The following is a 16,514-nucleotide window of genomic DNA, read 5'->3' as shown; positions in this document are numbered from 1 at the left end:
TGGATGGCGTGGCTTTTTTTTTTTTTTTTTGGCTCATGCTTGGAATCTTAACCTTTATTTTGCGGACATTGTTGCCACCTCTGCCAAGGGAGGAGGTTGAATCAGTTATTTTTCCCTTCTTTGGCAGGACCGTACCTGTGCATAAGGTGAGGCAAGTCTTTGGACTGGAAAGTTTAACACCTGACACGTAATTTTCCCCGACGTTGTGGTGACCGTAGTCGTCGCTGTCTGACTTCAGAAGTTGTATCTATCAGTGTGCGTCAGTGTCAGGGTATTCCGTGAACACTTGACACTCACTTCTCATTTGGCTCCCGAACGCCTTGATAGTCTGGAGTTTTCACTCGTACCCTTCACAGATTTGAAACTTTCTGCGGCAGATAGAGCAAAAAGCCCCCAGGACGTATCCAAGCCTCCACTACGCTTCAAGCATTCAGGCATTCGAGCTCCAGAATGCCTTGCTATTCTTGAGATTTCATGCTCAGATTCAAAACATTCTTTATCGGATGTAGCAAAGCGCCCCCACAAACAGAACCAGTAATTTTGTATTATGTGCAATCGTGTAGATGAAAATGCTTTTTTTTTTTTACATTTCGTACTAATGTACATGTTCTTTATACATAAATGTCAATAAAATAATTGTCCCTTAGCAAAGCTAAATCGATGAAAATCCATCATTTTGAGACCTATTATTGTGCGGATCTCAAAACTCTGTGGTGCAAAATAGCGCAACTATTATTGATGAGATACTTTTGACACGGAGCCTCCTCATCATGATGATGTCATCCGTTTCCGTGTTCCGGCCGGGAGAGCGCCTGCTTAATTGCGAATGTAGCCATCGTCTTATTTTCTGTCTCTATACGTCTTGGTTGAAATACATTTCTGTTCCTAGCTACTGGCTCTCAGCGCGAATGCAGTTCTACCCAGACTTCTGTAAAAAGTCCACTGTACTTCGAAGCACTTATTTTGGGTCCTTCCTGACGATTAGCACGCCTAGCGACTCCTTGTCCGCCTCCTTGGTTAAAACGCTACTTGTGAGTGGGGTCGTTTATGTGTCACCACGGAGGAGATGATTCACATCACGCAGCTCGGACTAGCATTCAAGCAACGGCGAAATAAAATGACTTCCGTGATGACGGGTGGCAGTGCAACGCTTTAAAAAAAAAAAAAAAAAAATTAAATCAGGATGCCACTGGTTAGTGTGACAAGAACCCTTTAAAAAAAAAAAACGTAGCTTTGACGATCCCAAAATTCATTTTCTGAGATTATGATTTCCCTCCCAAAACGATAAATCGTTCAGCCCTACTTAAAATGTCAGTGTGTTCTGCTCAGATTGAAGAGACACTCTTCCAAATGGAGCAAAGCGACCCCAGGACATAGACGCACCTCACAGAGCAATTGTCCAAGTCATTTTTGAGTGTTTTAGAAAAAACTCATTCAACAAACAAGAAGGGTCTAGTTGCCTCCACTTAATCTTTGCGGATTGCCCTGACCTGCATGGTTGGGAATCTGAGGGAAAAGAAAAAAAAAATATATATATATATATATATATATAAATATATATATATATATATATATATATATATATATATATATATATATATATATATATATATATATATATTTTTTTTTTTTTTTTTAGCAAGCACACTATTTTCTTTGATATTATCACAGTCATTTAAAAATACCTGAGGCAATTATGCTGTCATGCTCATGATATCCAAAACTTTTTGATACAAAATTTCAGGCATTTATGTTCCAGAAAGTCTTGAAATGTTATTGTACACTCCACAAACTGAAGACACTTTGTGCCGGGCGTAGAAGAGTGACCCCAGAAACTTAACCGAGCCTCCGTGTTTCGAGGGAGCTCAGAAGGGGTCAGCAGGGGGTCTTCTTTGCACGGCGCCCGGTCACCTGCGGGTCAGCAGCGGGGCGTTGGGAGACAGGCGCTTCGAGTGCACGCCCCGCGCTCAAACACGGCGCCGGGGAGGCAGGTGGGTGCGAGGACTGGCGCCAGGCCCAGGTTTGTCTTCCTCGAGGTTCTTGTGTGCATGTGATCAACAACACTTTGCTTCAGTTGACTTTTGTCTGCCAGGACATCTTGCAAAACCTGCTTTGGAGGCGAGGCGGTAAAAAAGAAGAGGCAATCTGCCGCCACTGTCTCACTCACTCTTTTTTTTTTTTTTTTTCCTCTTTTTTTGGGGGGGGACGCTGTGTGCTGCCGGGTAAGGACGTTACGCGACATGCTTCGGCAAGAGCCGCGCTTGAAATAGACGTGCAATTCAACAAGTTCTTTCTCTGAAGTTTTCGGCTTTTGTAGCTCGGGAGCGTCCTACTTTCACCCCCAACTCGCTCAAGTTCAAAGGCCCTCCCGGCTGGTGGCGAAAGAAGTGGCATGTATTTGCTCAATACGCTAGCATTAGGAAGTTTGGGGTCGCTTTGATATACGCTTATTTTTGAAAGAAAAGCATTCGTGGACATATAGATGTCCAACTGTAGAGAAAAAGATTCTCTGATTTAGCTAATTAAAGATAAATGTTTGAGTGAAATCTGAAATATACTCAAGTAAAATAAATGACGTAAATCCCCAATTTCAATTCTATAATTCTTCTCATTTGTGTCATTTAGTTGCAGAACAGAAGAATGCCCCTAAAGCAAAATAAATAAATAACATTTTTCATTTTTTTTTGTTTGTTTATTTCCAGAGCTGTATGTACTGTCAAAAAGGTTTGGGGTGTTACAAGAAAAGCAGTTTTTTTTTTAATTTTATTTTATTTTTTTTAAATTAATTGAGCAACACCTTGGGTATCCGCAAAATAATTTTGGGATTTATTTATTCTAATACTTTTGTAAAATTACCTGACAATTTTTTTTTTTTTTAAACGAGATTAAAGTTGTAATTATACGGGAAACCATTACTTGTATTATCTTATGAGAATTGATTTTCTTTTTATTCTGAGAAAAAAAATGTAAGTCCTCGTAAAGTTGCCCAATTGCTACAAAATCATCCGTAACTTGATTAGAATGAACTATTTCAAGAAATACATTTTGTAAAATTACAAGACTGAGCAGATTGTTTTACAGTGGGACCGTTCCAAGAATAGTCTCAAGTAATTAAAAACAAGTGCACAGATGGAGCGTGCCAATAAAACAAAGTTAATAAACCAATTACGACTCCCTACCCAAGCTTTGGCTAACCAACAGCTGTGATATAATTATAACATATTAAATAAAACCGACGTCCCTTCATGAGTGAAACTATTTTTTTTCTGAACCAAACACTTCATTGTCCTGTGCCCAGATTCAAGACGGTCTGTGTCTGATGTAGCAAAGCAGCCCCACAAGCTTAACAGGGCGGGGGTCGGAAGAAGTAGTGAGTGGTCATCGCCTGATCAAAAGCTCAATGAATTTCGTCATCGGTGGACAGAATAATAGCCGGGCTAGTGTGATTACCATTTCCATGGCCCCCGAGGCCCCATGCCCCAATATGGGAGGAGTGGACCAGAACAAGGCCCCCTTAACAATTCTTGGGTCATGGCGGGAAAATGCTTCGTCAAGCACCGGCATGAACGAACGACACGCTCCAAAGTTATGGATGTTGACCAACAAGCTCCAATTCCTCACCAGGATTACATTGAGAAGTGTGGCCTGCGAAACGGGATACTCGTGTGAAAGGCTGATTTGTTGACTTTTTTTTTTAAAAAATTTTTGACAATTCTAACAAAGTTCAGTGAGCTCCCATGGTCACCAGCAGTCTTAAAATGAAAACTTAACACAGTCAAGTTCTGCACAATTTCAAAATGACAAAAATGTTCACATTTCAGCATGATGTGAATCATGATATTTCACACAAAATCAAATGATGCAGCGTGTTCCCAGGCACAGTCGAATCTTTTATAAAGTGAACTGTAAAAAAAAAAAAAAAAAACATAGTTTCTTAGAGTTAACGCATTTCTAAATTGCAGATGCCCAGCCGATAATTGGTCTATCCCGACTGAACCCGTTGTTTTCCCCATAATATCGCAACTTTGTCCGATAGTTTCACGTGTAATTTGAGTTTTTTTTTTATGTCAAATTTGACCTGTATTTTTTTTCCGGAAAGTGAACTTATTTCTTGTCATATTACTTCAGAAATACAACCTCTGCCGTTTTTTTTGTTGTTTTTTTTTACACATTTCATCCGACTTGACTCCTGTATTTTTGCGTTGGTCATGATAGTGCGCCTTGGCGTGCCAATTCTTTTTCGCGTGCTACTCCAAAAGTTTGAGAACCCCTGGTGACCATCTCAGCTGTGGCAACAGCATCTTCTGCCGTCCGCAAACGTCCCTTTCAATTTTGTCGTCGTCGGGAGAACGCCCTGAAATGATCATAGCAAATGTATAGCTGCGCTCTCACTTCAAGCTTTGTTCCGCTCGCTGCAATGCAACGTCTTCATAATGACAAGCGACGGTGTGAGAAATTCACGTCAGCTTTTATCACCGAAGGTGGTAGAAGCGGCTACACTCTACAAGTGCGCAACACAATCCTTCCTGATTTGCTTGCCGCCCTTCCCAAAGTCCTCCACGATAAGAAGCCCAATAGCCCTTCAGGTTAGGTTCTTGATCCCTCTGACTTGGCTTGGATTGGCTACTAACCTGCGCCCGGTTCAAAGGTGAGAGGTCACCCCAGGGAGGAAGGGTATCTGGGGTCATCTGCAATGGCCTGGAGGGGAAGGGGGGGGGGGGTCACGCTGCCAAAATGCTGACTGATTGGGATTGAGCTGTGGTCGTCGGGTTAATAGGATAAGTGGCCCCGCGGGTCACGCAGGAGCGCTTGAGATGCTCGTAGCGCACGGCGTCTTGACGCTGTTGCCATGGAGGCAAATGAATCCCGGCTTCTGGTTGTTGGTGAGCGGCAATTCCAACCAACGTGTGTCTCGAGCCGTTCTGAATGTTGAACATCTCGGAAGTGGGACGGGCTATCAAACTTTGCATCCGCTGGCTTGCAATATGATGCAAATGGGTCAAGTTGCCGTGGAAGCGACAAAATTGGTCCAAACTAAATTCCGAACCCATCTTGGCATTTTTTTGTGTGTCTCCTGGAGTCCATACTAGTTGAACATTTCTGTGTCATGTGCAAGAGCCATTCCAAATGATGTTTTGGGTAATTTTGGGAAAAGAAGGCACAAGCGAGCCAACATTTATTTCACCATCTTTCCTTGAGTCTCCCGCATTTTCTTGCACTTGTTGCACTTGCTTCGTTTTGTTCATCCACCGACAAGTATGCAAAAGTGAAGAGACAGCATTTTTTTTTCATTTCATTTTGCCTTGTACCGTCCTCTGCATTCGCTTCCACTCATCACCTCCATTGTCTTGATCTGTTTCCTGCATTCTCTTCAACTGACCTAAAGCGACTTGGAAGGAACCTGACTGTAAATTTCTGTTTGTGATTTTTGAAGTGTTTTGTGAAATGTAAAAGTCAGAAAGAATCAAGTATTTTCTACCATCCGCACCGAAGTAGTTGTTTCTTGAGTAATTTCGGCTTCATCAGCACTTCCACTGCACTGGAATTGCTTAGCATTATTTTTTTCATAATCAACACCGGATTTCTCAGAAAATAGGTGACAAGCAGATTAGTACTTGTTCCCCATCCTCAAGAGGGGCGAAACCCAGAGGGGATTACTCCAAATTCTGAGACATGTAAACACTAATGAATCTTTTTCTCCCTTCCAGATGCATCCTTTGGGATTGTGTAACAACAACGACGAGGAGGACCTGTACGAGTACGGCTGGGTGGGCGTGGTGAAGCTGGAGCAACCAGAACTGGACCCCAGTTGTCTCACCGTTCTGGGAAAGGTAAACAAGAGCCGCCGTGCAGTGGCGTGCACACTTGCTGCCGCGTGGGAGGCTGGCGCCTCCCCAAATGCTGGATTACTGTAAATGTGCCGTGTTTTTCAAGAGGGGGGTGGTGTCATTTTTAAGGTTGGCCCAAACCTCTCAATGGTGCTTCAGCACCTGCCGTCTCCCCCTCGCAAGAACATTTCATTCAGTGCTCCTCACATTATCAGTCCCATGCCACCCATTGTTGCACTGCGCCCAGGGCCAGGACGCAGCTGGGCGCTTTGTGTGGCCCTCCGTGGCCTTGGCCAGGCCAGGCAGTGCAGCGCGTACCCACCGCCGGGCGCCACCGTTGTCCGAGCCCGGTTCCGGATGGCGGGCCCGATCCCGTCGGCCCCTCCCAGGTCACGCCGCTCGCCCGCCTCCGACTGGGTGGCTTTGCCATCAACAGTGCTGGAATCTTTTCTGCTCAATTTAGATTCAATTCAATTACAAAATTCTCGTGAATGCGCAAAACGCAATTGGCGGGAAGGGGGGCGGAGGGGGGCGCTGTTTACTCTGAGCCGTGTCTAAAAATAAAACGTGTCTGGGAACACAAGGCCCCCCAGCTGCGCTTGGCATAGCAGCGGGCACGTTGCCCTCTATTTAAAGTTGACCGTGCACTAAGGCGGGGGGCTCTCCGTCTATTTGAAGTGGCCGATGCGGATGGTCAAAGCGCTTTTGCTGGAAAGGAACGAGAGCTCACCTCGAGCGAGGCGCTTTGTTTGTTTGAAGCTTGATATGTCTCATAGGAGGGTGGTCTCAATGGGTAGCAAAATGTGTCCCCGCCCCCCCGCCTCCACCACCACCCCGCACAGAAATACCACTGTGGGGTATCTAGGGCAGGGATGGGCAAACTTTTGTGTTCAAGGGCCCCATTTTCAAACAGACGGATCGCCCACATCATTCGTAGATGAGGTTCCCAGGAGGCAGACACACACACATACACACACTCACACACGTAATACACAAAGAAGAGTTTGACTAGTAGGTGATGCAGTAATTGGTGAGTTTCCAACATAGGATGAAGAATATTACGAGCACAACATCAATGCTAGTTTTGTTAGCCCGTCTTTTGGGTTTGCATTATGTGTCAGCATTAAGCTATGGAACTTTTGTCAGTTATGTGATTTGTTTTATTAGTTTGTTTTAGGTTTTAATTTGATAATTTAAAAAAAAATATATATATATTTTTATTTTTTTAATTTGATTTCAAACCCATAACCAAAATTAAGCTAATTTGAGTGATTTCAACGTAGTTTATCTGGCCTTGTGGGCGACGATGAAGTTAAACGTGGTAGATGTTTTCTCTTATCTTTTGAGTCCCCCCCCCAAAAAAATAAACAGATGGCACACCATCTTGAAAATTCTTTCAAACGTGAATTTGTTCATTCACATTGTCCGAGGTCAACTCAAGTCTGTCGGAACTTTAAGCCAAGCATGTCCCAACTTGGCCACTTAATCAAACTGGACTCCAGTCATGTGACTCAAGTCCACCCCCCCCCCCCCACGTCTGCGTGCCAATAGCAGACAGATGAGCAGGCGGAGGAAGTGGAGGAAACGATGAGGGGCTTCGGGGCGGGGGCCGCTGCGCTCTGTGAAGTCGGCGGGCCGAGTTGACAGAAGTGCTGGCGTGTCACATATCTGTACACAGTTCTTTCCTGCCTTTCCTGTCTGCTTTGTGTGAGCTGCGTCGGGTTCGGGAACCCTGACCCTCTCGTCTGCTGTAGTAGCAGCGGCAGCACTCGGCTTGTCCTACATTGGCTTTAATGGGGCGACTTTGGTGGAGCGAAAGAGCTGTAACGTTTGTCACTACAACAACAATTTAGAGTCATCAACAGCTACCTCATCGATTAGCCATTTAATAGACAATGATTCTAATAATACTGGTCAACACATTTTTTTTTTTAATCAGCGGCGAAAAAAACTTTTCTAGATAAATTTTTTTGCACTGATACCAAATCCACCCTCGTTTTTACTTTAGCACATCAGAGTTTCATAAAAGTAATAATAATATGTAATATATATAGTAATGATATTTATGAATTAAGGGTTGGATTCAGCAAAAGATGGATTTTCTTTTTCGTGAAGTTATAGTTATAAATTACAGTGTGTGTTAAAATCTGTTTTGAGCAAGCTTTTATAGGTCAAACCAAAAAATATCTCAAAAACACAGTAACAGTGTCGGAATCATAACACTGGGGAACAATTTAAATTGAACAATTTTTTTTTCTAGCGTGTCAAGTTTTTTTCTTCACAGCTTTGCCTCCAGACATACAAAATTTCATTGTAATGCAATGTTTTTAAGGTTTTATTCACATGCACACACATTTATTAATCTATTTTTTTTAGGATAACAAGAATCCTGTAGCTTAAAACGTACTATTAATTATTTCAGTTTTTCATTTTTTTTTTTTTTTGCCTCTGTCATTATAATGTCCTGTTTTTGAATAAGGGGATGAGAATAGCCCATTTAAATACTCCCTGGTTATGCTTTTATAGCATTTCCATCACTTAAAGGTTTTACACGCACTTTTAAAAACAATAATTACACATTTAACCACATTGAGAGCGCACGAGCGATGGATAACCCAAAAATATTGTAAAGCAGTGTAACAGTGATCCCTCTTTGTTTACAGCAACCAAATCCCTTTTTTTTTTTCATTTCCAAATGAGTAATCATGACCACATCTGAAATGAAATCAATGAACCTAAATCCGTTGCTTTCAGTAGGCATAAAAAGCAGGATTGCAGAAGATTTCGCATTTGATAATCTCCGGCAGCAACGAGGCTTTTTATTTCTTCTTTCAAATATGTACACAAGCAAGCTTTCAAAGTCGCATTCAGCATGGGGAGAAAAGGCAAATTCCACACATGAAGGTCAGAGCCCAGATCTGAACCCGTTAACTGTGAGGTTGACGTGCTAATCGCTATACCACCGTGCTGACCGCGCAATAAGTCAACAATCAATTCTCAACGCGCGATGCAATGATCAAGGCAAAGCGCGTCTGCTCTGCTATATCGGTGGCGCGCACCGGCAGCTGTCTATCTGTCGTCATATCCAGCTGGAATGCGCTTGCCGTGTGTGGCCTGGCGCTGCCCCTCAGCAGCTCCTGCGTCAAGCACCATCAGTTCCACCTCAAACGCATGCCAAGACTACATTTCAGAGCGCGGCCGGGGCCCACTACAAAGCGCTTAAAAATAACCTCAGTGAGCGGCGAGGAGAACAGTGGAAGAAAAAAAAAAAAAAGAACAGTGGAAGAATAAAAAAAAAAAAAAACGATGCTTGTGTCATCTCCCTGAACTAAAGCGAGCTGCTTTCAAGTTTTGGCCAGAGGCGGCACACAAGCGTAAAATGTGTATCCTGTGTGGGAAGAGTCCTAAAAACCGCAGTTGCCCGTGGAACAATGTGTGTGGCCAAAGCCAGGGGGTCTCTTTCCGCCATTTTATCGCATCATCCTGCCCTGACCTGACGCAACTTGACTTGCGTTTCGGCTTGCAAAATCTTCACCGTCTCGTAAAAACCTTAGACTTGAAAGACTTGTCGTCAGATCTTCGACTTGTGGCCTTGCTTTGGTTTTTACAGAGGAATGTCTGCAAAGACCAAATCCTGCCACATATTGTTTTTTTTTTTTTTTTTAACAGTTGCTGTCCCCACAAAAAGCTTTATTAAATGCCTCGAGATCACAGGCGTCGGGCGGCCAGATCCGCAAATCGTATGTAAAATATGTATCATGCGTAAGCAATGATAGCTTTGAATTTTTGTTTTGTTTTGTTTTTACAGTGACTTGAACAATAATTCAACAAACTATTATTGTAGATTTCTTATTTCAAAACTAGGAAGCCCTCAACTTGGTGTACGTGTAATAACCGTGTTATAATACGATGGGGCGATTAAAGATGTATTTGGGTTGACCGTCATAACGGCACTGTGATGGAAGCCGTAAATACAAAGTGAGCCGCCACAAAAATGAGTTTGACAACCCCGCTGTAGTGGCATGGAGATGACGTCAACGCACTACTTAACATTTACACTAGGCTTTGGCGCCATCTTGCAGCATCTTATGGGATTTCAGACAGCGCACAAAACAGCCAATAGGTGACATTTTCAGTAATTATTAGAAGGTAGTTACAAGAAAAAAAATGTGTAAATACGGTATTTCATTAAACAAACACGAGTTTAGATTCATTCTACATAAATGTTTTGGCCTTCTAGTTTACCAAATGTTCTTTCAGTAATTTTTGTATGCTAGTTTTTAGTTCTTTACTTGGCTTTTAAATGTCCCATTGAAGGGTTCTAACAGGGCGACACTTTGGCTGTTTGTCAGCCTGTCGATCATTTGGAACACAGTGCAAGTGTTCGCAAAATGACTTTCCTTCCTCGTTAGGTTAAATAGGGCTCGAGCCGCGACGGCTAATCATGCTCGTTTGGCATCCCGATGAAAGCCGGGACGGCTCGCTCGGAGCCACATGACACGAGAAGCTTCCCAGTGACCATGGAAACGGGCGCGGCGGGATCCTCCGGAAAAAGAGGTGATTTAAGAGAGGGATCGACAGAGGGGAGGTGGCAGGGGGCTCCTCCGCCGACGCCCCGCCACGAAGAGCCATGGCGGGAGATCATCGTGCACACCCACATGAAAAGAGACGCCCCAGAGCTCCGTAAGCCGTTCTCCACCCCCGGACCTCCTGCTGCTCGTCTTCATCCGTTGCTAGCCCGCCCGCCGGCTCTGTGGGGGGTAGGTCATGAGTGGAGCGTTTTTAGGGGGCACACAAAGTTTGTTTGCGTTGGTACATGCCAAACCACGTGGACATATTGAAGTTGTTAAAACAACAGTGGTGTGACCCACCGAACCTCCATTCCGGGCTTTACCAAAAGACTACAAAACAAGGTCCGCATCACAGCAGACTTCAAAATACTTGGTGGAGGATCTCATCCCGGACCTGGACCTTTTCAGACTGAGGACCATTTGGAGGTGCTGATTTGCATCCCAGCGGCTTCCTTCTCAAGGACCCTGCCAATGGTAGAGCTTGCCCACCGTTCCACGGCCGGGACAAAAACCACATCGGTCCTCCTGAATCCAAGATTTGACGCCGGCCTGCCAATCCAGAGGCACTGTCCCCGATGTCCACGCATTGTTGTAGAGGCGTGTCAGCCATGACAGCCCCACAACATCCAAAGCCTCCGAGCGGATCTCATCCACCCTCGGAGCTTTTTAACCACAAATTGTAACTTCAACTCCGGAGAGGGGCAAGGGCACACTTGGGCACTCTTATATTTGGGTTCAAAAAATGTTGCTTAATGGGTTTGAACACTGCGACTATCAATGCTATTATTAAGCCTTTGTCTATTTTGTGTGTAATTCTCTTTGTTTGCTTTTCAATTTGACATGAAAAGTCAACTGGAAGTGGCATTAAAAGTGCTGCTCGTTCTGAAGGGTGTTGAGTTCAATGCCCATATCGCACTCGTCGCTTCAATTTTGCCATGCAATGAAGTCAAGGCACTACTGCAAATCTCAAATCGTTTTGGTGAAAGAACTTTTTGTAGTTCGGAGTGCATTTTTGCAGTCTGCAGTTTAACTTGAGTGGAGTGCGCGAAGACGACGAGACACTGTGACTCATGCCGCCGTCTGCATCCCCAACAAACCCATCTGCCAGGCTCCGAGCCGGCTTCACACAGGCTGACAAACGGCAGACGAGCCGATGCGTGCGTACATGCACAAATACGCCCACCGACCAGACAGCGACGCCCCCCAGCCCCCAAGCGTGCAAACAAACAAGGCGCGATAGAACGGCGTCTTGAGAACAAGGTCAGAACGAGGCCGTCGCATGACACTCCCGTGGCGCTGCCGTGCCCTCCAGACGACCTCCAACACAACACCTGAGTGTGCAGGACATGATTTGGCCACAAGCTTGGAGACAGTCGCCTTCCATATCACACTCGACTGTCTGCTGCTGTTCCCTTTATTGCCGCCCCACCTCGTCAGAATTTTTTTTTTTCCTTCCAATTTTAAAATAACAATCAAAAATTAAATACGACATGAAAAATGAACAAATTCCAAAAGATTTTTCTTTTCACATTTCAATTTTCGACCACAGGACTGATTTTGATTTTAATATTTCAATGGCTGTGATTGCGGAAGAACTTATCGCTCGTCTTTGCGAAGTGCATATTGCGCGTGCTATTACCGCGATGACGCTGTCCTTTCGATATATTGCGCAACCCGACAACGTATCGTTTCTTGAGACTTCAATCTCAGCAGCCTGCGGGAATGTCGGATCAAAAGCAAGGGTCGGACATCCAGCCGGCTCCACCAAAGCCTCGTCCCGCCCCTCCCCTTCATCTCCGCCCAAGCTTTTGTCGGGGAATGCGTGCGTGAGAATCCTCGTGGCCCGCGCGCCCCGCTGCGTCCGGCCCGGCCGTGGAATCTCCGAGAGGGGCCCCCGCGCAGCTAATCTGAGGCCTCCTCCTATCTGGAGATGCTTCCAGAGCTCGAGGATTAGCGGGGGCGAGAATGGCATCCTGTGCTCTTGGGCTGCTTTCAGGCTCGGCCAGCGCACCCACGATTGTCCGGCAACGTGATGAGGAGGAGGAGGAGGAGGAGGAGGAAGGCCAGCTTGCTTCATTGAGCCAAAGCATTGGTGATTGACTCACAGGCCCTAACGTGAAAATAAATTTAAATACAAGCCACACCTGTGACTGCTACATACAAGGGTGTCGCGTTACTTTTTAGATTTGTCCACCTGACGACGGCAATTTTTTTTTTACCCAGCACCACTTTATGCTGTTTCCTGAAATAAGCGTGTCCTGTCATTGTGATTTGATTATTATATTTATAATTGTCCACCAAGCAGTCGTTTCCCGCACGCAAATCATGCAGAAACATTTCATGCTTTTGTTTCCTCCGATGTGCGTCGCTATTTAAATGCTGAACGTGCGTCGCTGTTGATGTTGGTTAATGACGTCTTTTGTATTTGTCCACCTGACAACCCTTATTTTGCACATTCACAGCCTGCAGTGGCATTTCAAATTGTTTGCGGTTTTTCGATATTGATGTTGGATGATGGTGTGCTTGTATTTGTCCACCAGGTGGCACTATCCTGCCCATTCAAATCACATCTTTTCCGCTTTCGTATTGGGGCTGACTTGCTATCGTATGCGTCGATAAAGTCGTGACGTTGTTTAACGGTGTGTTTTTCTGTCCGCCAGATAGCGATTGTTTTCAATTCAATTCATTTATTTTGCTACATCGATCTCTACTTTAAGCAGTTTAAGTCGATATTAAATACATTTTCGATTAATCTTTACATTCCATAGTTGCTTTTGATGTTGGATAATGGCGTGTTTATATTTGTCCAGCGTTATTATCTTTTTAAAGGCCGAATTTTCTTCTCTTGCCAATGCACGTCATTTAATTGTTGACTGACCGCCAGGGTACACTCTGCCAGATAAGACAACAATGGAGGGTTGTGTTGAAGTAAATGTTGCGCCATCTTGCTTTTTGCGCTCTGCTCAATGCCGCTTTACAGTTGTGCTGAGGTTATCTTTATTGGGACCAGAACAAAAAAATAAAGAAATGAAAGAAGCGCTTTCTTCAGTGTTGGCTGATAAGATCTTTTTGATGGCTTTGTTCTCACTGTGAGCACTTCATCTAAACAAAGAGAAAATGACAACTTTGAACCCCTGTCGGGGTCCAAGGGACATTTTGTGTCCTTGATTTTTTAAATTTTTTTTTTTTTAACACGACTTGAATTTAAAGCATCCAGCAACATTTCACACTTTTGCCGAATCCCGCAAGGTTGCCTTGCTACTGAAATGATTTAGTGTTTGTCTCTATTGATGTTGAATAAATGTTATTTGTCCGCATGTCCAGGCTCCTTTTCCCCATCCAAAGCGTGTAGAAAAAAAACCTCATACCATTTCCAGTGCAGCTGAAATGATTAAGCATATGTGGCTCGTGATGTTGAATAATTGTTTGTTCATAGTTGTCCCCCATTCAAAGCATGCGGCAACATTTTACTCTTGTAAATTTGCCACGCTGCTGAACCGGCGCAGCAAGTGACAGTTGTGTTCCTGATGTCAGATACCTGTTCAAGCATTCAAATCCCCCAAATTTCAGTGAAGCTGCAAATTCTTGATCAAGCTTGTTGCAATGATGAGGTGCTGCACATTGGGAGCGGTGTCATTTTCCATGGCAGGAATATTGCTGGTTGTCTGGGCTACAGAGTGAGCTAAATGGGTTTGGGAACTCGGTGTGTGTGTGTGCGGGTGGGCGGGCTTAATTGGGGCGCGCAGCCCGTTTTGCCCTGTGACCTCGTAACACAACTGTTAAGGCCTAGTATGCCCCCAACCCCCCTCCTCCCCAGACCCCCCCAGTCCCACTAGCTCCAAAAGTAAGTGTCCTCTTTTCTTTGTGTCAAGGCCATAGAGTCACTGAGTAACTGTAGTTTTTTTTTTTTCTTCTTCTTTTATTAGATCATGCTGGCACAAGCTATCGTTATCTGAAAACTGGCTCAGGATACCGCATTACATCACAGATGCGTTTTGTACACAAAAACGAGTGGCTACTTATAGCCTGCAATTTAGGACGAGAGATTGCGTCGTCCAAACATTATCTGCGCTTAAAACGTGGTATTCCTGTCTCGGTTTGTTTTCCTGCAAATCACAAAGGGCTGCCGTCCTAAAGCGGTAAGAAAACAGCATGGGAAGCACGGCGAGGAAAAGTAGAGGAAATTTTATTAGCGGCCCGTCCTGCTCCTGTGGCGGGCAGCCCGAGTCAGACCGCTGCTTCTTGAAATCAAGATAAACACTCGAGTACCATTGTAGTACGGTCCAGACTCTCCACACAAGGTGAAAATTCGAGCTCTAAAGACATTTCTTTTTGAACATAGTTTTACCCAGTATGGCCATTTTAAACATGAATACATATTCCCAAGTGTTGCCAGTGTTTATTATTATGTTTAAGACAGAATACTTGCAACTTTATCACTTCAGCTCGCATCTATATATTTCCGTGCCCAGACTCGGAACAGCTAATGTTAGTTGGCGCTTCGTGCACAAAATTAATATGATCATTTTTAAAGTGTAAAGGTGTCATTTCAATGACTGCTTATGATTTTTTTTTTTTAAATCGTAATTGCACGTAGCAATTTAGTGAAACAATATGATATGCTTTTTCTAAATGAATACAAAATAGTATTGACAAAGTTGAGGTTAGCATCGCCCCCATCCACTTTTTCATGTGCCCCCTTTAAGAAATTAATTGCCCACCACTTGACTAAACCATGTTTTTTTTTGTTTTTTTTTCTCATGAAAGTCTGTTAGCTTAATGCTAATATATCATATGAGACACCATTGACTGGCTAACGGGTTTTAGCATCAACGTGATGGTAGTCATAAACCTTCAATCAACTACTAATACGACAACTGTTCACAACAACGGAGCAGTAGCGCATACGAGAAGGGCATACAACAATACTCGCAGTCATTTATTCTCAACGAATATTAACTTGAGCTCAGCTGGACTTGGAGACGTTCTCTGCTTTGCGGTTGAACACAATTAGCGCAAAGGATCGGGACTGAAAGTGTCAGCAATGATGCTCATGTTTGCAGCTAACTTGAAGTTTCTGCCTGGGAAGTGATGTGGGCTAGACTTAGTTGTGGCTGAATTTACTTTAAATTGGGGGTTTGTTTTTATATCCGGCATGCGCTAATGCTAACCGCATGCTAACACAACATTAACTGTATGCATCAGGTGTATCCAGGTGATAATGCTTCTAATGATTTGTCGACCTTTAATTTATCTTCGGTGCAAACACTCGGTGTAAATGTACGATGGCGAGTCCTGTTATATCGTTCAATCAGTGAGTGAGGGCGTAGCGATGGGTCAATATCGTCCTGTCAGTACGAGTCAACTTGTTAAAGTAACATTACGCTTGTGGGGAGTGAGTTTACTTACATCGTCACTCAAATGAGCGTTTATCGCGTCCATTGGACCGTAAACAATGCCGTTGAAATATGTTAACGGGCGTTTTCAAATGAGCGCGCTAGTTGTTTTTGCTAAACATAAGCAACATTTTCCTGTTGTTGCATTAATCGTTACGATTTTTTTCCCCTTAAAATACGTCAATTACAATGTTTTTTTAATTAAATTTTTTATTAATTCATATAATTAAATTAATTATTGTAGGTTATGTCAAATAAGAAGCAGTTAGCCCACATGTTCATTTTTGTCATCAGTTCATGCGTAGAATGGGATTCTCCCGCTTTGCGTATTTCACAACATTCTTTGCAAAGTGCGACGTTGGCGCCTTTCAACACACACACACACACACACACACACAGTTTTCGATATCACAGGACAATTGTGGTTACGCAATGGCTGGTGAATGGCCGTCCCACATTGTGTGCTGTTTGAAGCGCAGGGAGGGAAGGAAGGACGGATGGTCGGACGGACGGATGGAGGGAGTGAAGGAGGGAGAACTGGCGCTTGCCGGTCGGGAAGAAGAGGAAATGACATGGAAATAAGCGTTGTGTTTTTGGAGTAACTTCAGACAGAAAGTGCTGAATGGAACATGTGATGACGTGATTTTGGTGTTGTGTGGCGTCCGAGAGAGGCCATGAAGGCCTCGTGAGCTGCCGTCCAGGAAGCCGCTGACACTCGT

At 44.0% G+C, this 16,514-nt stretch overlaps 1 protein-coding gene across 3 annotated transcripts in view; it reads left to right on the top strand.

The window, feature by feature from the left end:
* znrf3 (zinc and ring finger 3) overlaps window positions 1-16,514 on the top strand; it is a 61,655-nt gene that overhangs the window by 28,878 nt on the left and 16,263 nt on the right. For all 3 annotated transcript variants that reach the window (XM_088288170.1, XM_088288165.1, XM_088288175.1), the window contains exon 2: window positions 5,709-5,831. In XM_088288170.1, the coding sequence (XP_088144296.1) occupies window positions 5,709-5,831 (123 nt within the window). The remainder of the gene's footprint in view (window positions 1-5,708; window positions 5,832-16,514) is intronic.

Source organism: Idiotropiscis lumnitzeri, chromosome 1 (assembly GCF_059441095.1).
Source record: "Idiotropiscis lumnitzeri isolate Australia: NSW breed Sydney's pygmy pipehorse chromosome 1, RoL_Ilum_1.0, whole genome shotgun sequence".
Lineage (NCBI taxonomy): Eukaryota > Metazoa > Chordata > Actinopteri > Syngnathiformes > Syngnathidae > Idiotropiscis > Idiotropiscis lumnitzeri.
The sequence above is the reverse complement of the archived record's forward strand: the minus strand, read 5'-3'. Positions and strand labels throughout refer to the sequence as shown.